Source organism: Labeo rohita, chromosome 16, assembly GCF_022985175.1.
Source record: "Labeo rohita strain BAU-BD-2019 chromosome 16, IGBB_LRoh.1.0, whole genome shotgun sequence".
Taxonomy (NCBI): Eukaryota; Metazoa; Chordata; class Actinopteri; order Cypriniformes; family Cyprinidae; genus Labeo; species Labeo rohita.
This window is the reverse complement of record NC_066884.1, coordinates 5,832,883-5,857,764: the sequence shown is the minus strand read 5'-3', so window position 1 is coordinate 5,857,764 and position 24,882 is coordinate 5,832,883. Positions and strand designations below refer to the sequence as shown.

Below are 24,882 nucleotides of genomic sequence, written 5' to 3'. Positions count from 1 at the left end.
GTTCTAACTGTATCAGGCAGTTGCCTGCATTCCTATTGGTAGTCACTGCTCATCTGCATAAAGTTAAAACCTTTGGCATTCACGCTCAATTAAAAAAGTTCATCTAATGTTCTTATATGGCTAATGCTTTTCTATATGCAGTACCTGTTCATCAGAATAGCTCAAATGACCGGCACATCCGTCATAATTTTTTCCACGAATCAATGTGCTCCATCTCTACAGTAAACCTGTTGACCTGTTATAAATAATAAATTCCTGTCTGTTTAGGGGACCTAACCACAAGAGGCACTTGAGAGCCTGCTGAAGGTGGGATGCAGGAAATGGTTCTTTTAGCCGGGAGAACATGCTGATGCGCACGGCCCGCTCTCTGCCTCATAACCATTTCACTGCTCTTAACCCGTGACCCTGCCTGCGGAAAGTGCTTCGCACGGAGAATCGCAGTCATTTGTGTCATGGCCTAGAGTTCACGCTTAAAAACCGTCCTCGTTACACCGACCCCACGTTAACGGTCGAGTTCGGCTGAGATCGAGAGCCATCTGTGAACTCCGCTAATTGTGGTAATCAAAAGGAATTAAATAATTGAACCACCAGGTTGCGGTTAAAGTAGATAGCCGTAGGTGAATTTCATCATCTTGGAGCTACAGTTAGCAGTAAGTACAGTATGCTGGGGCCATTACTAACGCTGGGGAATTATATTATCGATTGGCATCTGGGTTTAATAAAAGAGGTTTTGGATCGGATTTATGCTTGAGCGTGCTGCGGGATTTTGCGAGCACGTTGCTGTAACCGGCCTGCTAATTTACGAGCTAATTAAGCAGCGGCCTTTGACGAGCCGTTGTCCACCCGTCACATGATTCTGATAGACTGGCATCTAGCACACTTGCTATCTGCCAATCAGTCCTCACAATTATATTTCCGGACTATGGGGGAGAGAAATCCATTAGTAGAGAACAAACAAGATCTGAAGACGGTTATCATCCCATTTTCCTGACAGTCATTATCGCTCCCCTGATGGCTATACATTTGTCTGAAGTCAAGCACTGTTTTTCTTCTTTCTGAAGAGGAGGTGATAAACAGTGATAATTGCTGTGGTGTGGAGTCCGGTCATATGGGAGGATTTTCGATGGAAAATCTTGCTTGCTGGCAAGAGCAGGATTATTATCCATTACTAAAACTATTAAAACATTTGTAAGCTTTTTTAAAGTTTAAATAAAATATAAATATTGGATGAAAAACTTTAAATGAAAATTAGAAATGTTGCCTTGACAGCTAACTAAAATACATTTAAAATTAAATTAATAATAAACTAAAATTCAAGTACAAATGAAACTGAAATAAACGAAACCTAAATAGGGTTATTATCCATAACTAAAACTATTAAAACATTTTTAAGCTGTTTTAAAGCTTGAATAAAATATAAAAATTGGATGAAAAACTTTAAATGAAAATGAAAAATGTTGTCTTGACAGCTAACTAAAATACATTTAAAATTAAATTAATAATAAAGTAAAATTCAAGTACAACTAAAACTGAAATAAATGAAACCTAAATAGGGTTATTGTCCATTACTAAAACTATTAAATCATTTTTAAGCTTTTTTAAAGCCTAAATAAAATATAAAAATTGGATGAAAAACTTTAAATGAAAATTAGAAATGTTGCCTTGACAGCTAACTAAAATACATTTAAAATTAAATTAATAATTTTAAACTAAAATTCAAGTACAACTAAAATAAATGAAACTTAATGGGGTTATTATAGTTCAATAAAAATAAAACACAAAAAAAGCATTTTTCTTAATAAATATTAACAAAAAAAAACCTAAGCTAAAATAAAATAAAATAAAATAAAAAACACTTTCAGCTAGTTGCAAGGCACCACTTTTTTTTTTTTTTTTTTTAATTTTAGTTTAACTTGATGTTTTAAAATAACTAAAAATTAAAATGAATTTTAAAAATAAAAACAGCCATTAAACAACTAATAAAAGTACAAGGAAAAAATACTAAAACTTTCAAATAAAAATAGAAAAAAAAACTGCTTGAAAATATTAAGAAAATCTATGATAGTATCACGTAAAAAAAAATAACACTGACTCTAGTAATGTTAAAACAGAAAAAGATAAAAGTACCAAAAGAACAACAAAATTACTAAATATTAAATTAGTAAAATAGTAAAATAGTTTCTATAAAATATATATAAATATAAATTCAAATAAAAGCTTTAAAGAAGTCTCTTCTGCTCACCAAGCCTGCATTTATTTGATCCAAAGTAAAGCAAAAGCTGTAAAATTGTTAAATATTTTTAAAATGACTGTTTTCTATTTGAATATATTTTAAAATGTAATTTATTCCTGTGATTTCAAAACTGAATTATAGCATCATTACTTCAGTCACATGATCCTTTAGAAATCATTCTAATATTCCGATTTGCTGCTCAAAAACGTTTATTATTATTATTATTATCATCATCATGTTTAATACAGCTGAGTAAGAGTTTTTCAGGTTTCTTTGATGAATAGAAAGTTCAGAAGAACAGCATTTATCTGAAGTAGAAATCTTTTGTAACATTATAAATGTCTTTATCATCATTTTGATCAATCTAAATATCAGATAAAAGCTGATCTTTGGATCTTTCTACTCATCAAAGAATCCTGAAAAATGTACTCAACTCTTTTAAATATTGATAATATTATTAGCAAATATTAGAATGATTTCTGAAGAATCTTGTGACACTGAAGACTGGAGTAATGATGCTGAAAATGTAGCTTTAATCACAGGAATTAATTACATTTTACCATACATTCAAATAGAAAAGAGTTATTTTAAATAGTACAAATATTTAACAATTGTACTGTCTTTGCTGTACTTTGGATCAAATAAATGCAGGTTTGGTGAGCAAAACAGATGTCTTAAAAAAGCATTAAAAATCTTATGGCTCAAAAACTTTTGACTTGCAATTGCAACTATTTTTGTGCTGTTTTTTAAACTTCACATCACAGTTACCTTTTTAATTACCCAGACGCAGAAAAAAAAGCTTATTTGCACTTGAATTCAGGTTTAAAAATGCACTAGCAAACATTTAAGCAAAACTACTTCGTTTTTCCACAGAAAAATAACAATGTACATAGTGTAAAAAAAATGCCTGTGATTAAAGGACAGAAGGTTTCAGCACATACATTCGATGTCCAGCTGCACCACGGCTTCTCCCATTCCAGCGCGATTCTCCGCCTCACAGGTGAGGTTGTGCAGATTGTCTCCAGACGACACGTTCCTCATGTAGAGAATCAGCTCCAGGCTTGATCCCCAGATCCCTCGCTGTGGACAACGATGGATGTGGGCAAGATTTAACTGATTGTCAGTTATATTTAAACAAAAGTCGTTTTTAACCAATTTTTCATGCATTCATTGCTCAAAGTGACTTGGAAATGAGGAACACTACAATACCAGTGATTCATGATTGCATGTTTTTTATGTTCCAGTGCTAAGTATTTAAGTATGTAAATCCAAGTACTTGGTTAATCACATTGGTCAGTTTCCAAAAATTTCAACTTGATTGACAGCGTCCTCATCTAAAAGCAGTGTTGTGTACCTGCAGGGTCCAGTTGGACTGTAGATGCTCTGTTCTCCAGCGGATCGTCGGTGTTGGTACTCCGGTCACCAGACAGGTAAATGTCAGATTTCCACCTTTTTGAGTGGTTAGTGTAGATGGATGAATTATGACCTCAGGAATACCTTCAGAAAACAAGACATTTTGCCTGTTTTAGTTGTAAGGACATTATCAGTATTAACTAAGCAGCAAATCAACATATTAGAATGATTTCTGAAGGATCTTGAGGCACTGAAGACTGGAGTAATGATGCTGAAAATTCAGCTTTGCATCACAGGAATAAATTACATTTTAAAATATATTCATATAGAAAACAGTTTGAAACGCAATAATATTTCACCATTTTACTGTATTTTTATAAATAAATAAATAAAAGTAAAAACAAAATGACTTAATATTAAAGTAAAATAATTAATTAAAAAAATATATAACTATTTAATATTTAAATAAAAGCTTTAAAGACGTCTCTTCTGCTCACCAAGACTGCATTTATTTGATCCAAAGTACAGTAAAAACAGTACAATTTTGACTATTTAAAATAACAATTTTCTATTATAATATATTTTAAAATGTAACTTATTCTTGTGATTTCAAAACTGAGTTTTAGCTGCATTACTCCAGTCACATGATCCTTAAGAAATCATTCTAATATTCTGATTTGCTGCTCCAAAAACATTTATGATTATTATTATAATTAATACAGCTCAGTAGGATTTTTTTCAGGTTTCTTTGATGAATAGAAAGTTCAGAAGAACAGCATTTATTTAAAATATATATTTTTATATATGTCTTTATCATCACTTTTGATCAATTTAAAGCATCCTTGCTAAATAAAAGTATATATATATATATATATATATATATATATATATATATAATACTGACTCCAAGCCTTTGAATGGTATAGTGTATAATGTTACAAAAGCTTTTTATTTCAGATAAATGCTGATCTTTGGATCTTTCTATTCATCAGAGAATCCTGAAAAAATGTACTCAACTGTTTTAAATGTCTATAGAAATATTTTTGATCAAATAAAAGCAGCCTTAAGAGATTTTTTTTAAAAAACTAAATTGTGCAGCCCCAAATTATTGCACAATGTAATACTGTAAAGTATCCATCATGACAATTTTGTTTCAATATCTTAAAGGTAAAGTATGTAATTTACCCTAAAAAATGATTAATTCAAACATGTTCCAATGGCTCTTTCCTAAGTTTTTGGAAAATCAATCTATGAATGGCTTGCGTACATTAAATTGGGATAGAAGAAAGTAAAATAACACACTTATTCCAGATGCACTTACTGCAGTTATCCATTTCAAATGAATCCAGCTGAATGTTGTTGCCATTGTACATGCAGTTTTGTTGAGAATCAATGTCGCTTTGTCTTTTTCTGTGCCACTGCTGAAGCCAGTAAATGTCACATGAGCAGGTGAGCGGATTGTCCCTCAAGATTCTGTGCGAAAGAGAGGCAGGTGACATTTCTTATGCTTATTTCACGCTTTCAGCAAAATAATAAATGCGTAGGACCTCAGATCTATCATTTAAACTTTTCAGACAGAGGTAAATTGTTCACATTTTCTGTCTGAAACCACCAGCAGAGCAGAATAAATCTGTAAATCTCAGTGCAGTGGGGAACTCACAGACTCAACAGAGGGACTGATTGAAACACCCTCCAACTGATGTGCACCAGTGAATTAGAGGCCAGGTTTCTGTAAAAGAAGAGAAGATGTGAATTAAGCACACCAAAGAGAGATGCAAATTCTCATGCATTCAATTCTACGAGCTCTGACGTATATAGTTAAATAGACTCTTAATAAATAGGACTATTTTGCTTTAAAAATGTTGCAAAAAATGTAGAGTTTAACCCGTTTGGAGGAATTTTATCACATAACTAGATTTTCCGAAGAGAGAAAATGGTGTAAAATATGCTGCTGTGATACTATGCCAGAAAAAAATTGGTATATGAACAAATTTCGCTCAGAAATTGCTAGTAAATTTAACAAACAGTTACAAAGAAACAGCAAGTAACACAGAATTACACCTAATTTTGAAGTAGAAAAAATATAATCGTATTTTCGGTAACACTTTACTTAAAGCCTTTAAGCATAATTCATTATAAATTATATCATAATATACATTAAAATGCAATATATATAATCAAAAATAATTGTATCCAAAGTTAAAATGCATTATAACATGGTGGTTTGTCATGTGTTTTAATGTAATTGAATTTCTAACAATGAATAGATAAGTATTATTAAATATTATAAATGTGGTTACAGTTATTCATGAAATCATACAATACATTTCAAGACATAACTAATGCATTAAAATATATTTTATAATGCATTGTATAAAGGCTTCAAGTAAATTGTTACTATATATATATATATATATATATATATATATATATATATATATATTAAAATATACTCCAATAAAATTGTATTTATTTATTTATTTTACCTTATTTTATAAAAACAAATTGGTGGTTAAAATTTTTTTTATTAAAAATAGTTTTTGCTAATTGAAATAAAGCTAAAATAAAATAGATAAAAAAATGAACATTTAATATGCCTTGGTAACCATCTAAAATAAAATAAGTTTAAGTTGATGTAAAATTAATAAACTAAAATAAATTAAAGCTTACTGGAAATAGAAATGCAAAAAAAATCACAAAAGCACATTAAAAGTTACTAAAAAAATAATTACTTAAAAAATTATTAACACCTAAATTCTAAAAACAACAACCAATTTAAAATAATAATAAATGGTCTAATAATATATAAATTATTCTAAAATAAGACTACTTGCAAGATGTATATATATATATATATATATAGAAAAAAAAAAAAAATAAATAAATGAAAATTTAAAATGCCTTGGTAACCAACTAAAATAAAATAAGTTTAAAATAAGTTTAAGTTTAAGAAATACAAAAAAAATAACAAAAGCATATTAAAAGTTACTAAAAATTCCAAAAACAACCAATTCAAAATAATATTACATACTCTAATAATATAAATAATACTAAAATAACACTACCTGCAAGACGTTGTCCTAGATATTTATTTTATTTTATTTTTTTATTTATTTATTAGTATTATTTATTTTTATTTTTTTGGGGGGGCATTCCAGCCACTTAGACAAGTAAAAGTACTATGATTTGAGGTATTTTTTATGTCTGCAGCACTAACATAAAGGATACTTATAAGCTTAGGCGTTTTATAAATCTCAACCCTCGCTGAGCAGTGCAGCAAAATATTTCATAATATATAACACTGGCACGCATCTCTCTGTGTTGGCTGACAACTGGACTCAAGCTTAATTAGTTGAGTGAATTTCTTCTCTTTCCTGCAGACAAGGTTTGACAGAGCGAGCGAGTACATTTTGAAGGCCTGTTGAGCGCAGACATAGTTTGAAGGATAGTTTGCATGGTTTTGTGTACAGAAAACTTCTCAGTTCAAGGTTTCTGAGATATTCGTCGTCCCGTCTAATTGAATTTGCGAGACGGAAGATGAAATCTAAAGCTAAATAGAGAGATTAGGGTCGACGGTGACGGATTTGCACGTATAGATTCTCTGTGGCAGGGCTAATGGGGGCCAGCAAGGGTTCAAATATTTGTTTTCCCTACTCCCAAAAGTTCATGTCAGATGGGTCGGCCATCGGGGCCTATCTATTACAGCTCGATTCTACCGTAGGGAGAAAGCGTCTGAGAATAGCAGCTGCCGTTTCATACTGGCGTCGAGGGGAGGGGGAGGCCGTGGATTAAAGAACCCAAGCCACGAACGGGTCAGGCGAATTAAAGATAGACTCGTTTACGCTTATGATTTTTCATACTGTACATCTCCATCGCCACACGATGAGATACAGACACATCTGGTGCTCGGCGCAGCCCTCTGTGAAATATTGATTGCGTGATAATGGACCCTTAGTGGAGTGTATTTATTATGCATCAGTTGTCAATAATACGCCAAAGTGGGCGAGTAAAAGGTGACTGCTGGATATGCTCTCATGTTTCCCCAGAACCCTCCCGTTCCCCCCTCCTGTGTGACCGCTTTCCCCCACATCAACAACAGTGGGCATGTCGCACACACTGAGAGATAACGATTACAAGATAGTGGAGATAAGGGTCAACAACCTTTCGGGCTAATGTCATTAGTGTTTTGTTGATGCCGTGATTAGAAATCTTCCCTGCAGGAGGGAATAGATGCCACATCTTTGAGCCTTAAAAAGAATGCTTTGAAAATAGTTACGCTTCTATATTGAAAAAAATTACAAGGAATCAAGTAACGAGATATATATACATTGTGATTTAAAAATAAATCTTCATACATGAAGACAGATATAAGAACGCATTCCATATGGGGACTATTTTCAAAGTGTTTTTTGAAATTTTGTAGACAAATGAATAAATAGATAAATAACTACACCCGGGTTTATGATGTGGTTTGTTGTATACATGAATTTCACGAAATCAAGGGCTTAGACTTAGGCTTAGAGATTTGAAGTTAATAATTTAAAAAAATATAATTTTAATTATTTACCCTTATATCTATGGAAGCCCGTTTCCGCCATTAATAAATAAATAAATAAATAAAAAGGTAATTGCGACTTTTTAGCTCACAATTCTGACTTTTTTCTTAGAATCGTGTGATATAACCTTACAATTCTGAGAAATAAAGTCTGAGCAATTCTGAGTTTATTCCTTGCAATTATGAGTTTATATCATGTAATTCTGAGAAAAACTCACAATTGTTTTTGCATCTTGCAATTCTGACTTTTTTTTAGAATTGCATGATGCAATACTGCCTCTTTTTCTTAGAATTGTGAGAGATAAACTTGAAATTCTGAGAAATAAAGTCAGAATTATGTGATATAAGCTTGCAATTGCAGGATAAGTCAGAATTGTGAGATATAAACTCACAGTTCTAGGAAACAAAGTCAGCATTGCGTGATATAAACTCGCAACTGGAAGTTATTAAGTCAGAATTATGAGATATAAACTCGCAATTGGAAGTTAAATCAGAATTACTAGATATAAACTCACAATTTTGGCAAATAAAGTCAGAATTGCATGATATAAACTCACAATTGAAAGTTATTAAGTCATAATTGTGTGATATAAACTCACAGTTACAAGTTATTAAGTCAGAATTATGAGATATAAACTCACAATTGTGAGTTAAGTCAGAATTATGAGATATAAACTCACAATTCTGGCAAATAAAGTCAGAATTGTGTGATATAAACTCACAATTACAAGTTATTAAGTTAGAATTGTGAGATATAAACTTGCATTTGGGAGTTAAGTCAGAATTGTGAGATAAACTTAATTCTGGGAAATAAAGTCAGAATTGCATGATATAAATTCGCAATGGCATGTTTTTAAGACAGAAATGTGAGATATAAACTCTTAATTCTGACTTTATTTCTCACAATTGATATAAACTCAGTTCTGGGAAATAAAGTCAGAATTGTGTGATTATAAACTTGCAATTGCTAGTTATTAAGTCAGAATTGTGAGATATAAACTCAATTCTGAGAAATAAAGTCAGAATTGCATGATATAAACTCGCAGTTGCAAGTTATTAAGTCAGAATTGTAACATATGAACTCACAATTGCGAATCAAGTCAGAATCGTGAGATATAAACTCACAGTTCTGAGAAATAAAGTTAGAATTGCATGATATAAACTCGCAGATAATACATAAGACAGAAATATGAGATATAAACTAGCAATTCTGACTTTATTTCTCACAATTGAATTTATATCATGCAATTCCGAGGAAAAAAGTCAGAATTGTGATTTTGTATTACGCAATTCTGTAAAAAAAAAAAAAAGGTCAAAATTGTGAGATAAGAAGTCACAATAACCTTGTTTCCGTGGCTGAAACAGGCTTCCATACATATCATTCCCAAACTAAAATGATGTTATTTTTCTAAAATTACTGTATTCATTTCCAACCAGTTACTATATATTCCATATTATTAAGTCTCATTTACAGCATGAATAATTAATTTCATAGAAAAAAATAACAGCATATGGGTTTTAGATGATAGGAAAGTGAATAAATAATGACAATTGTTTTGATTTCTGAGTGGACTGTCACACAGTTGCATTGCAAATAGCTAGTCAGATTAAACCACTGGATGTCACGTCCAGTGTTGCCAGATTAAAATTGAAATGGGAAAAAAATTGGACTGGTTTGGGGTCAGTTTGGTGGTTTTCAAACATCTAAATTGCACAGGATAATCGGTTAACAAACAAAACCAAACAAAAACAAGTGTGCATCTACTACATCCAATCAGTCAATCTCTTTGGTCATCCTCTTTAATGTATTTGCCCTAATTTGGTCTGTTATTTAGTTTTAAGAAGTTAAATATGGTCCTTATCAACTTTGATTGATATGGCAATAACGTTCAATCGCATTATTCTGACAGTTACATTTTTGGACGTTTTTTGTTGGAGTTTTGGTGTGTTTTTGGGCAGGAAATCGTCCATCCAATCTGGCATTTCATGTAATTAATAAATTAATATTTGTGAGCAAAGATGATTTTATGAAGTCTCGTCCACCCCACATTCTTACGCCCTTAGATGTGATCATGAAGAACAAATCTCTGCAGATTTCCTTTTGAATTAGAGGACTATTAATGCAATTAAATTATTTCAGGAAGTGAAACGTGGAAATGTTTTCCTCAGTAGTGATTTGGTTGCTAACTACCTTTAAACGTGTCTTGGGTTTTTACCACTTGAGACCAATAATGCAGCTTCACTCATCAGAAGGAAAGAGGGATTGAAGTGATTGACAGGTACAAGCCCTGAGACCCAAGTGTATTGTGGGAAGGCCAGACATATATGTATATAAGGAACACTCACACATACTGCAGCTTGAAATTATGCTGGAAGGCATTTTCAGAGATGTACACCAACCCACAATATGTGACCGTCCTGAAACACATATACGAATGCACAAAGTCTAATTAAAATCTTACATTACTTGAACATCTTTTGGAGTCTTATGTATCTTTTGTAGGCTGTGTTTTACTTACAGGTTCTTCAGCTCTCTGTAGTTGGCGAGGTCAACATCTGTGATGTTCTCCAGGTTGGCTTGACTCTCTATGTAGCTAGAGGGTTAAGATGAAAGCACAGGTTGAATGCAACTAAAATAAAACAGGCACCTCTAGTAATAATTATTAATTCAAATATGAAACTATTTACTGTATGTTCCTGATACAGGATATTTAATTGTGCACTTTATTTTGATTTTGTTTGCATCCTTCAACTTGCTTCATCTCTGAACTGACTTTCCTTTTCAGATAATGTCATGAAACAGCTTCCTTTCCTCTCCAACCATCAGACTCGTTTTTGGTATGTAACACCCACTTTTTATGATCTCATCAATTCCCATTTTACTTTTTTTCAGTTTTAAATATGTTGCACTATGGAAGTAGTTTTTGAGCTGAACTGAATTAAGAATTACCTTGATTTGTTGAAATAATAAAACACATGGAAGTGCAGCTACCTAAGTATCATAATAATGAAGTCATTGTGTGTGCATATTCATTTTATATGCATTTAAATATAAAAATAAATATTTAAATGATTTAATGTTCACTTTAGTACATATAGAAGAAACTTGTTTTGTCTCCACACTAAAACTCATGAAGTGTGCGCTTCCAAGTGTCTTTGAGTTTAATGAAATAGCGCTGTGCCCTTGCAGCCGTTAATATGAAGCATAAGCACCATCAGTGAAGTATTTTGAAATCGATTACTTTTCAGTTTCAGTGAAAAGCACTTGTACTTCCAGGAAGGAGAACTCAGATTCTTTTAGAGAAAAGTTTAAATGGTTTCTCCACAATAGCTCAGTGAATCAAACCATATAGAGCTGTATGACAATATGCATGCATCATATGATAAAAAAAAAAAAATATCCAAAGCCATGCCTGTGCACCATGTGCACCACGGTGAAACCAAGTCTGTAGTCATCTGGAACATTTTATTCTGTAGGTCAGTGTCAACTGACAGCAGCACTTGACAATGACAAAGCCAAATGAACCACAGAAATCCTATCAGAAATGTTTTTTGTAAACCATATGATTCTGAAGTGCACATCTGATTAAATTCAATTCAGTATTATGTTTTCAAGCATTTGCAAATTATTGCATTTACTCTGCATTCTGAAATATGGTCTTTAAATAGTTTGTTTTGTTGTATATTAATGCCAGGCAAATGATTGATTACAAAATATTGACCAGTACCAAGGCATTCAATATGTATGCTGTAAAAATGATTTTTCAAAGTTGTAAAGATTATTGGCTTATGTTTTGCAAGAAAATACTATATCATTCTTTCTATGTCGAAAACTTTGCATTGTGTTACTTGTCATTTCTTTCTTTTATTTGTGACCCTGGACCACAAAACCAGTCTTAAAGGAACACTCCACTTTTTTTTGAAAATAGGCTCATTTTCCAACTCCCCTAGAGTTAAACAGTTGAGTTTTACCATTTCCGAATCCATTCAGCCGATCTCCGGGTCTGGCGGTAGCACTTTTAGCGTAGCTTAGCATAGATCATTGAATCTGATTAGACCGTTAGCATCTCGCTCAAAAATGTCCAAAGAGTTTCAATATTTTTCCTGTTGACTCTTGACTCTTCTGTAGTTACATCGTGTACAAAGACGGATGAAAAATGAAAATTTGCGATTTTCTAGATCAATATGACTAGGAACTGTACTCTCATTTCCGTGTAATAATCAAGGAATATTATTGCGCCTGCTGCACCTATGGTACGGCAGCAAAGTTCCTTGATTATTACACCGGAATGAGAGTATAGTTCCTAGCCATATCAGCCTAGAAAATCGCAACTTTTCATTTTCCGTCAGTCTTAAAAAACAATGTAGCTACAGAAGAGTCAAGTTTTAAACAGGAAAAATATTGAAACTCTTTGGTCATTTTTGAGCGAGATGCTAACAGTCTAATCAGATTCAATGATCTATGCTAAGCTATGCTAAAAGTGCTACCACCAGACCTGGAGATCGGCTGAATGAATTTGAAAACGGTAAAACTCAACTATTTAACTCTAGAGGGAGTTAGACAATGAGCCTATTTTGGAAAAAAAAAAAAAGTGGAGTGTTCCTTTAAAGGGACAGTTCACCAAAAGATGAAAATTCTTTCATTCGAAACCAGTAAGACCTGTCCTCTGGAACACAAATTAAGATATTTTTGATGAAATCCAAGAGTTTTCTGACCGTGCATAGACAGCAACACAACAACCACGTTCAAGGCCCAGAAACGTAGTGAAGACGCCATTAAAAAAGTCCAGTGGGCCTTGAATGTGGAAAATACATTACTGTCTATGTTGGGTCAGAAAGCTCTCAGATTTAATCAAAATTATCTTAATTTGTGTTCCGCGAAGATGAACGAAGGTCTTATAGGTTTGCGTGAGTAGTTAATTACAGTATTTTAATTTTTGGGTGAACTGTCCCTTTAAGTAGCACAGGTATATTTCTAGCAATAGCCAAAAACATATTGTTTTTTTTATTCCAAAAATCATTAGAATATTAAGTAAAGATCATGTTCCATTAAGGTATTTTGTAAATTTCCTGCCTTAAATATATCAAAACCTAATTTTTAAATAGTAATATGCATTGCTAAGAACTTCATTTGGACAACTTTAAAGGCAGTTTTCTCAGTATTTTGATTTTTTTGCACCCTCAGATTCTCGATTTTCAAATAGTTGTATCTCGGCAAAACCATGCATCAATGGAAAGCTCATTTTTTCTTTAAAAAAAATGGACCCTTATGACTGGTTTTGTGGTCCAGGGTCACATTTGTGAAATTAACCACCAATTTAAGGTGCAGTAAATGTGCTGCCTTATATTCTTCTTGTCCATAAGTAATTTTCAAATATATATGTTGATAACTAAAGACATTTCAACTGCCTTTACTGGAATCCTTTGATCTGTGATTCTGTTCAGTGTTCAAGAAGCACAAACAGATATTTATTAGCATCTGATTGACCCAGAGAGCGTAATGCAATTACAGAGCAGGTGGAACGACATCTCAAACTGCTTTGGCTTATTGAATCGAGTCGAGTGGGCAATATTTCATCTATTGTTTTCAGCGGTGCATTCGCGAGCAATTCACAGAATGGAATTTACAGCATGATGAATGATGTATTTCTGCCGCTGGTATGAAGTTAATGGTCTCTTGTTTTCCTCCCTGGTAGAAGCACTGTTCCTCTGTACCGTGTCCGTCTCGCTAATACGGCGAAATGCTCCGTTTTTTTTATGGGCACAAAGTGTTCTGTGTAAACACGTGGCGAAAGAGCATTCTCATTTATTGATTGAATGCTTGTAGTAAATGTAAGACTCTGCTGGAGTTTAGAGAATCACACTTGAGCAGGTGTACTGAGAAAAACAACTGTGCAGAACTTAAATATACAGTGATGATGACGTCAGACATTGTGGGATGCATTTTGGAAACTATATGTTTTACATACAACTATGCTTAATATTATTCTTGATCAGTTGGTAGATTTTAATTCAACTTCTAAAAATGGCAAAAATCTGACATTTGCATTTATAAAATTGTACTGAAACATTTGTGACCCTGGACCACAAAACCAGTCATGAGGGTTTTTTTGGGTTTGTTAGGATAGGACAATATTCGGTTGAGATACAACTATTTGAAAATCTGGAATCTGAGGGTGCAAAAAATGTAAATATTGAGAAAATCGCCTTTAAAGTGTACCAAATTAAATTCTTAACAATGTATGTTACTAATCAAAAACTTTGATTATTTACAGTATATTTACAGTAGGACATTTACAAAATATGTTAATGGAACATGATCTATACTTAATATCCTAATGATTTTGGCATAAAATAAAAATCTATAATTTTGACCCATACAGTGTATTGTTGGCTATTGTTACAAATATACCCGTGCTACTTACAACTGGTTTTGTTGTCCACAGTCACATTTTGTCAATATCTGTCTATCTTTATGTTGCTTGAAACTCATTTTTTTCTCCATAGGAAACAATAGGAGTTATTATCAAAAAAAGCTTCTCACTGCATGTTGATCTCTTCCGTTTCAAGTTAAGCTTGATTTATTAAAACGTGATACATTAGCTTGGGATTTTAACCCAAAACAGTATTTTTTTTTTTTCCTTTTTTATGTCTCATCTCTTCCAGACAGCCAAGAGAGCCAGAAAACATGATCGCAAAAAAACATGGACAACTCTTCAGCATAATGATATATGAGGCACATGATGACGTACAGTTCATCAGAAATGGTATTTCCAGCATCTGTGACCAATAAATTAATGTGGAAAGCGCACATTGTGTTCCACAGAAACACAATCAAGGTAAAACACATCTAAATGCCAGTACATTTCATAAAACACCCCAACAGACATAATAAGAAAGAATTGCTGCATTGCTTTAAAAAACATATATATTGTTTTGTTATTGTTCTGACTGTAAATTTAGGGGGTTAATCACAGTTTCCACACAACATTATACATGTTTAACACAATATTATAGAGTAAAAACACATAATACAGTAGCTTTTCGTTGCATATGGTAAGTTAACTTAGAGTTAACCAATGTTCAGGCTTTTTATAGCATTTCTTTCCATTGAAATATTGCATTGGTTACGCTGAAGGGATGGGCAAGAGAAAAGGCATGAAAATGAGATGATTGTAAGAGGTGTAGTGATTATATTTCCTACTATAAGCATGAGTGCTATAGTGATATAAACACTATTCTGAATGAAGTGCACTAAACTGATCTCAAGTCCTGCACCTCTGGGAGCCATCCGTCTGACTGTACACACATGAATGTGGAGATGTTTTCTCACCATTTCCGAGAATAGATTATGTACCTGACACTCTTAAAAGCACTTAAAGAGAAGCAGCACACAGCTGCTCAGCAGCAATACGAAGTAGCAGGCCTTTCCTCTAGTACTTGACTAGTTCTCAAGGATTGAGAAAGTTCAGAGCATTACATTCTGATTCCACAAATGAACTGCAATGCTTTTAAAACCAATAAAAGCTGATGATAATTTAAATGGTCTGACTGGGAAAACCACTAGGCTACACCATGCACAAACTATACATCCAATTTCCCAGATTTCTCCATGAAAATTCATGAAGGCCAATCACTTTGATTGAACTTGCTGCCCGTTCCATCTCCTTCCAAGATCAAGTGTTGAAGTTCCCCAGAACTTCTAAGCTAGCACCAAACTCAACTTACATTTCAGTGACGTTTTCGCTCTCCTGCGCCGCTAGCGCAGGGATGCTGGTGATTCCGTCCGGCTCCAGGCATTGAAGCATGGCGAAGGAGCAGCGGCAGGCGCTCGGGCATCCGCTCAGGGCTGGTGCGACCAGGACGAGAAGCATAACCACAACCGGGGCCACCATACGGTCAGCCATGGTGAGGTTCGAGTGAGTTTTGTTATCCTTATGGAAACTCCACCCTGCAGCAGGAACTCTGGATGTGAGGAGAAGCGACTCTTCACTTTGGCCAGCACTCAGGGTTATGATCCCATCCAGGAGCTGAGCTATTGAGCCGTGTAGCAGGGCCCAGGGGAACGGTGGGCTGTTGCCTCCTCTCCTCCTCTCACTACCTCCCAGTCCGAGATGGAGAAACGGAGGGGAGGGGCAAAGCAGTCCATTAGTTGAGTGTGAGTGTGAGATGAGAGAGAGCAATGGTCACCAGACACCTCTGTGACACTCGCAGAAGCGAGTGGGTAAGCCAGACTGTGAGCTGCAGGTGGACAGAAGTGCTCCACCTGTTAGAGCTGACGGTGAACTTTGAGCCTGTTAGAAAAGTCATCTCCCTCCACTTCTAGGATTGTGCAAAGTTTATAAATCATTTACAATGTGTCATTTTACAATCAATCATTTACTCCATATAACCTCACTGAGAGCCATGTGAGATATTAAAGAGATGTGATTTTGTATCAGCATGTATCAGAGGAAAATTATGTTGCTCAGAGGCTGCTCTTTCATAACTTTGGGGATCTCAGATGTATCAGTTTTATTTTGGTTCATTAGAAATGTGACCCTAGACCACAAAACCAGTCATAAGTGAGATTTGTACATCTGAAAGCTGAATAAATAAGCTTTCCATTGATGCATGGTTTGTTAGGATAGGACAATATTTGACAAAGATACAACTATTTGAAAATCTGGAATCTGAGGGTATAAAAAATCGCTTTTAAAGTTGTCCAAATTAAGTTCTTAGCAATGCATATTACTAATCAAAAATTAAGTTTTGATATATTTGCGGTAGGAAATGTACAAAATATCTTCATGGAACATGATCTTTACTTAATATCCTAATGACTGGCATACAAGAAAAATCTATTATTTTGACCAATACAATGTATTGTTGGCTATTGCTACAAATATACCCGTGCTGCTTAAGACTTGTTTTGTAGTCCAGGGTCACATATATAAAGTTCTAAAATGAAAGTGAGTTGTTTGATGAGAAAGATGAGAAATGTTTGAGTTTATATTATATCTGACATTTCAGAAATTGAAAAGTATGAGTTCTCTTTCCATTTAACCTCTTTGCTGTCTTTAGAATCAACTGAGATATCAAAGAGATGCGATTTATTGTTTTCTTTCCTAGTTTTTCCTAGTGTGAGAGGAAAATTATACAGCTTTCATAGCTCAGAAGATCTCAGAGAAAATTTCATCTTGGATTTTTCCTGCTAAAATTTCTTGGATTCAGTAAAAATTATCAAATTTTACAGTATTTTACATTTGATGCCAAAAAATTGAGTTATATTGAGATCTCTGGTATTTGATTTCAGCCTTAAGGATCTTAGGAAATCTGAGCACAGTTTGAGATATTTTGAGATCTCTTTTGAAACTCTGAGGAGAAGTAGGAGACAAGCAGAAGTCTCCTTTTAATATTTATTGTGAATATTAATAAGAGATGTTGTGTGATTTTTGTTTTCTTTTCTACCAGTGATCCTGAGGAAATGATTTTGCTCAGAGGCTCTTGCGCTCTTGGAGAACCTGGATGCGAGTATTGGAATTTTCCTGCTAAAAATGAATAAAAATAGACTCAAATATTACAAATCTTAGTAGGCAGTAAATGTACAGAGCTATTAAATGAACGCGAATAACATACTTAAAAATCATTTGGCCTTTTTTCAGACTTTGAGTGTCTTAGGGAAATCTGAGCACAGTTTGAGACACTTTGAGATTTCTTCTGAAACTCATGGAGGCTTGTAAGTTTAGAAGAGTAAATGTGAGACTTAAACAAAAGTTTCCATTTAACCTGTTTTAAAGAAGTAGTTCACTTCCAGAACAAAAATTGACAGAAAATGTACTCACCCCCTTGTCATCCAAGATCCTCATGTCTTTCTGTCTCCGGTCGTAAAAAATTGTGTTTTATGAAGAAAACATTTCAGGATTCCTCTCCATATAATGGACTTCTATGGTGCCGCTGAGTTTTACCTTCCAAAATACAGTTTAAATGCAGCTTCAAAGGACTCTAAACTAACGATCAGATTATGTTCTGTTCAGGAAGTGAACTACTCCTTTAAGATCCAATTGAGATATCAAAGAGACTGCTTGTTTTGTTTTGTTTTTTTTTTTTGTTTTTTGTTGGGGTTTTTTCTGTCCTTCCAGTGGGCAGATATTGGAGGAAAATAGAATTTGACTCTAAAAACTCTATAGAGTTCATTTTGAGATCTCTGAATTTTGATAGCAGACTTTGGGATCCTGGGAAATTTGAGCACAGTTTAAGACATTTTGAGATATCTTCTGAAACTCTAGATGGATGTTTGGGATTTGTGTCTTTTTCTCAGGAGAATAAAAGTAGAAGTCTCCAGTTGCTCTCTATTGATATTTTTAAGGAGAAACAACTGAGGTTCTAAAGAGAAATAATTTGCAATTCTTTTTGTCCCAAAGAAAAGATGAGTACTCAAAAGTTGCTCTTTTATTGCCCATGAGACATTTACCGTAAGTATCAGTTTGGTCTCAGTTGTTTTCTTTTAATGTAATGGAGAAATAGAAGTTCACATTAAGATCTCAGACTTTGGATTGCAGACCTTGGTAGTTTGAGACATTCTGAGATCTCTTCTAAAACTCTAGATGAGACAAATGTGAAATCACTAGATCCTTTCTCAGAAACAATTGAGGTTACAAAAAGAACTAATTTGTGTTTTTTTCTTTTCTTCTTTTTGTCCCAGAAAAACGTTGTATGCTCAGATGCTTTTTTTATTGGAGATATTTACAGTAAGTATGAACTTTGTTTCAGATGTTTCTCTTAAAATGTAATAGACAAAAATAGACACTGGTTGACAAAAAAGGATATAGATCCATAAAATAAATATGAAGAAATTCAACAGAAAATATAGCTGTTGAATTTAATCAGCAATATAAGTTCATATTAAAATCTTTGACATTTGATTACAGAATTTGGCAAATCCGAGCACAGTTGGAGACATTTTTAGAAAGTTTCGTCTGAAAATTTACAGAGACCTATGTGAGATTACAGTGTCTTTTTCACAGGAGAATAAATCTGAGAACCCCGTTTGCTATTTATTCATTTTGTTATAAGAGAAACAACTGAGATTTAATAAAAGATTTTTTCTTTTCATCTTTTTGTCCCTTTTTGCTTAGAAGTTGCTCTTTTGTAGACTTTTACATTAAAGGAGAAGTCCACTTCCAGAACAAAAATTTACAGATAATGTACTCACCCCCCTTGTCATCCAAGATGTTCATGTCTTTCTTTCTTCAGCTGTAAAGAAATTGTTTTTTGAGGAAAAAAAAACAGCATTTTTCTCCTTATAATGGACAGATATGGTGCCCCGATTTTAAACTTCCAAAAGGCAGTTTAAATGCGGCTTCAAATGATCCCAAATGCGGTTGTAAACGATCTCAGCCGAGAAATATAGGTCTTATCTAGTGAAACGATCAGTTTTCATAAAACTAATACTAGTAATACCAAACGCTCGTCTTGTCTTACTCTCCCTGGACTGTTTTTGTTCCGGTTCATGACATTGAAGGCTATGTCAAAAAAACTCCCATCTCATGTTCTCCCTCAACTTCAAAATCATCCTATATCACTGTTTTACCTTTTTTGTTAAGGGTGTTTGATCTTCTTTGCATGTTCACTTTGCAAAGACTGGGTCGGTACTTCTGCAGTGATGTAGGATGATTGTGAAATGATTTTTGAAGTTGAGGGAGAAAATACGATTGGAGTTTTTCGACATACCCTAACTGCCTTGAACCAGAACACACAGAGTTCAGGGAGAGCAAGACAAGATCAGCGTTTGAGATTAGAAAGTATTCAAATTGTATTTTTTCAATTAGAATAACCGATCGTTTTGCTAGATAAGACACTTCTTCCTCGGCTGGGATCATTTACAGCCACATTTGAGATCGTTCAAAGCCACATTTAAACTGCATTTTGGAAGTCTAAATTTGGGGCACCATAGCAGTCCATTATATAAAGAAAAATCCTGAAATGTTTTCCTCAAAAATCATAATTTCTTTACGACTAAAGAAAGAAAGACATGAACATCTTGGATGACAAGGGGGTGAGCACATTATCTTTACATTTTTGTTCTGAAAGTGGACTTTAACAAAAAAGGTAAAACAGCAATATAGGATGATTTTGAAGTTGAGGGAGAACATGTAAGTTTGTGAGTTTTTCGACATACCCTAACTGTCATGAACCAGGAAAAAAAACTGAGTTCGGTCAGATTAAGACAAGACGAGCGTTTGAGATTAAAAAGTATTTAAATTGTATTATTTTTATGAAAACAACCAATCGTTGTGCTAGATAAGACCCTTCCTCGGCTGGGATCGTTTGAAGCCGCATTTAAACTGCATTTTGGAAGTTCAAAATCAGGGCACCACATCAGTCCATTATATGGAGAAAAATGCTGAAATGTTTTCCTCAAAAAACATAATTTCTTTATGACTGAAGAAAGAAAGACATGAACATCTTGGATGACAAGGGGGCGAGTACATCATCTGTAAATCTTTGTTCTGGAAGTGGACTTCTCCTTTAAGCTATCATGAAACATGTGAGATTAAAATCCAGAAATGTGCAACAGAAAATGATTTGGGTATTTCATTTTGTTCTCATTGATATAAAGTTTTAAAGTTTTTTTTTTCCTTCGGTGTGTTACAGATCCAGCTGTGCCTGTTGTAATTTTCCATGTGGTTTATACCTTCAGCTCATAGTCACTCGAGGCTTTCTGGTACTGAAAGGCTACAAGAGGAGGATGGATGTTGTTGGCCGACTGCTGAGATTGCGGAGCCTCTTCCTCCCATAAGGGATAAATATTGTGTCCCACCTCCCTCTCAGAGAGTCTCCATACACACAGCAGTAAGGTCATAGTGCCCTGACCACAATTACTGGCAGGACCCGAGCAGACCCTTTTTCTGCTGCAATAAGGACATAGTGATGGCTCCAGACTTCCTCCTCTCCTTCCCTCTTCATCAGAATCAGCAAAGATAGGAATATAGCTGGGGAGAGAGAGAGAGAATGAGGGGGCGAGTGAAAAATCCATCTATGGTGGTTTTCTATCCCGTGGCCCTAAAATGGCAACTCGAGAGTTTGGACGGTTCTCCCGTGCTCTTTAAAAGCTCAGCTTGTGAAGAGGCTTTTAAGACCATTTCGCAGATTCCGGACTCTATTATTGCCTCAGTTGTTTACCTCTTTACATCTAGCAGTGTACCTGTGTGCTTCCACAATCCATTGATTTATTTCAGCGCGTTCTCGCTCTTTTTGAAACAGCGAAAACCGTCAGAGGAGAGGCTGGCTGTTAATACTCCCTCTGTGTGCTTTAAAGTACAACTCACAGAAACATTCATGCTGACCGTTACACACCTCGCTGGTCTTTTGAATTTAGGAAATGGTTTGACAAAAAAACAACAGATTTTGGCATAATTTTCTCAGAAAGAGAGATTTTCAATCATATTTGGCCTCTTTTTCATTTCCTTTTTTAAAGAATCATAAAATAATCATAAAAGTAGACCATAAGAATTTGCAGAGGCCATATCATAGCAGATAAGAGTCAAAAGAGTCAGTATATTCATTCATGAATCAGGATGACTCATGGATGACTTGTATTGTGCTTTTTTGTCATTTTTGCAACAGACCTGCTGTTTTTGTGTTAAAAGGACTGTCATTATTTTTCGGCGTGTCCTCCCAGTCCATTAAAGTTAGGCGTAGGAAGTATCCGTGATTTTAAACAGGATATGCTGAATAAGTCCGTCAAGCCAATCAGAGCAGAGAATAATTAAATTACAGGCCAAATTCACCACTCCCACACAACAAAACTACTGCTAATGGGCTGCAGCTTCCAAATAAGAAGGAAACAACAGACCTTTCTCAGAGACTGTGTTCACAACCGAATACTAGCATATTGTTTAAATATAGTATGTGAAACAGAATGCATATGCAATGACACATGTTTCAAATAGTAATTAAAAAGTAGTAATTGTATTTAAAAATATCTTAAATCTTAAATGTTTGTTTGTTTTAAACACCATTTTTAACAAGTGCCATTCTCTCATTATTTATTTATTTATTCCTTCTGCAATTTTATTTAAAATGTCTTGATTTGGCATATTTTATTTGTTTATTTACTTATTTAAAATACAATTATATAACAATTGTTGTCCATTTATCTCATAAATACATATTTATTTGTGTATGTATTTATTTAATTATTTTAAAATACAATTTTATTCATTCATTTATTTATTTAAAATAAAATTTAAGAAACAAGCGCTATCCATCTGAAATAAATACATTTGTTTGTTTGTTTGTTTGTTTGTTTGTTCATTCTAAACTGCACATTTATTTAAAAAAAATGTCTTGATTTTTGGCTTATTTTATTAATTCATTTATTTAAAGTGCAACTTTATAACAAGTGTTGTCATTTATCTCTGAAATACATTTATTTATTTAAAAATAGAGTTTAATTTAAAAATGTCTTGATTTCTAGCATATTTTATTCATTCATTTATTTATATTAAATACAATTTTAGTAACAAATGCAACCCATCTGAAAAAAAACGTCTTGACTTTTGGCATATTTTATTCATTTGTTTATTTATTTAAAATACAATTATATAACAAGTGTCATCCATTTATCTCTGAAATAAATACACATTTATTTATTGATTTGGTCATTCATTTATTCATTCATTCATTCGTTTGTTTGTTCTAAACTAAAATCTTTATTTAAAAATGTCTTGATTTTTGGCATATTTTATTCATTCATTTAAAATACAATTTAATTTCCATTTATCTCTGAAATAAATACAGCTTTAATTTTTTTTTTTATTTAAAATACAATTTTAAAAACAAGTACTATCCATCTGAAATAAATACATTTATTTATTTGTTTATTTATTTATGCAATTATGTATGGTTTTATTAGTTTATGTATTTATTCATTCATTCTAAAAAATAATTTTATGTAAAAATGTCTTAATATATATTGCATATTGCATACATTTTAATACATTTGAATCGTTTTAATAATTTTTTATCTTAACTTTTCCCTCTTTTTTTCTTAAGCAGCAGTGATGAAAGACGTATGATGACATGTGGGGAGAGTAGTCACCAGGGTGCAGGTTACTCAATCCACATCAAACTAATGTCCTGCCACAGAGAGAGACCGGTGCGAAGTGGACCGATAGTAAAAGCACTCCTGGAACTGGGACAAGGAAAGGCTTTTACACCTGCGCTGGTTAATATATGGATCTCCACACTACTGCTGTCCACTGCCACACACAATAAAGCAACTCATCGACCTGTGTGTGAGGACTGCATTTGCATATCCGGTTAAGTTATGAGCCATGTCAAATTAAAATAACACTGGAACTTTGTGAATTTATTACACCCCCTACAATGTGACCCTTCCACCTCAGTCTGAAAAAGAATGTTTAGTGGTTCTTAAGCTCACAAAAGCACTCCCTTCTGTTTTTTTTTTTTTTTTTTTTTTTTTTTTAAATGGGATGAGAGTGTTTTTCAATGTTGTTGTTTTTTTTAGCAGGCTCTAAGGTGTTTTTTTTCTATGCAGTTGCTATGGTGATCTGAGAAGTTTTTATCATATGCTGTTTTACTTTGTTGCTATGTGGTTGCCAAGCAGTTGCTATGGTGATCTACGAATGTTTTTAGTAGGCTCTGGTGTTTTGGTTGGTTACTAGGGTGTTGCTATGGTGATCTAAGATGTTTTTAAATGGCTCTGGTGTTTTGGTTGGTTCCTAGGGTGTTGCTATGGTGATCTGATAAGTTTTTAGTTGGCTCTGGTGTTTTGGTTGGTTTCTAAGGTGTTGCTCTGGTGTTTACATTGGTTTCTAAGGTGTTGCTATGGTCTTCTAAGAATTTTTTTTTTTTTTTCGCAGACTCTTTTATTGTGGTTGTTTTCTAGGGTGTTGCTATGGTGATCTGATACATTTTTAGTAGGCTCTGGTGTCTTGGTTGGTTTATAGTGTGTTGCTATGGTGATCTAAGGAGTTTTTAGCAGATTGGTGTTTTGGTTGGTTTCTAGGGTGTTGCTATGGTGATGTAAGAAGTTTTAGTAGGCTCTGGTGTTTTGGTTGTTTTCTAGGATGTTGCTATGGTGATCTAAGGAGTTTTAGCAGATTGGTGTTTTGGTTGTTTTCTAGGGTGCTGCTGTGGTGATCTAAGAAGTTTTTTAGTAGGCTCTGGTGTTATTTTGTGTTACTGTGGCATTCTAAAAAGTTTTTAGCAGACCCTTTTGTTTTGGATGTTTTCTAGAGTGTTGCTATGGTGATGTAAGAAGGTTTTTAGTAGGCTTTGCTGTTTTGCTTGTTTTCTAGGATGTTGCTATGGTGATCTAAGCAGTTTTTAACAGGCTCTGTGGTGTTTTAATTGTTTTCTATGGTGTTGCTATGTGGTTGCTACGGTGATCTGAGATGTGTTAGTAGGTTCTTGTGTTTTGGTTGTTTTCTAGGGTGTTGTTATGTGTTTTTCTGGGTCTTTAACATGACCATAATATATGATTTCTAGGGTGTTCGAAGTGTTTGCTAGGGTATTGCTAGGTGGTTGCTAGGGTTGTGTCTAGGGTGCAAATCAAAGCAAGCAATGGAGCAGCGCTATAATGCATATTTCAGTTAACAGAGAATTCAGATGAGCAGTATACAGTTTTGTTTCTATGCCAAAAAGAAAACAACAGACACCAAGATGTTTTTTCCATTGCAGGGTGTGGCCTTCTCTGCCTCATCTTCCCCTCACATCATCTCTCTACCAGGAA

The 24,882-nt window shown here is 33.8% G+C and overlaps 1 protein-coding gene across 2 annotated transcripts in view; it reads right to left on the bottom strand.

The window, feature by feature from the left end:
* ntrk1 (neurotrophic tyrosine kinase, receptor, type 1) overlaps positions 1-16,437 on the bottom strand; it is a 39,410-nt gene extending 22,973 nt beyond the window's left edge. For both annotated transcript variants that reach the window (XM_051131075.1, XM_051131076.1), the window contains exons 1-7: positions 15,870-16,437; positions 10,661-10,735; positions 10,488-10,559; positions 5,247-5,315; positions 4,908-5,059; positions 3,588-3,730; positions 3,175-3,313 (exon numbers count right to left, since the gene is read on the bottom strand). In XM_051131075.1, coding sequence (XP_050987032.1) covers positions 3,175-3,313; positions 3,588-3,730; positions 4,908-5,059; positions 5,247-5,315; positions 10,488-10,559; positions 10,661-10,735; positions 15,870-16,048 — 829 coding nt within the window. In that variant the 5' untranslated portion in view covers positions 16,049-16,437. The remainder of the gene's footprint in view (positions 1-3,174; positions 3,314-3,587; positions 3,731-4,907; positions 5,060-5,246; positions 5,316-10,487; positions 10,560-10,660; positions 10,736-15,869) is intronic.
* Between the last annotated feature and the right edge of the window lie 8,445 nt (positions 16,438-24,882).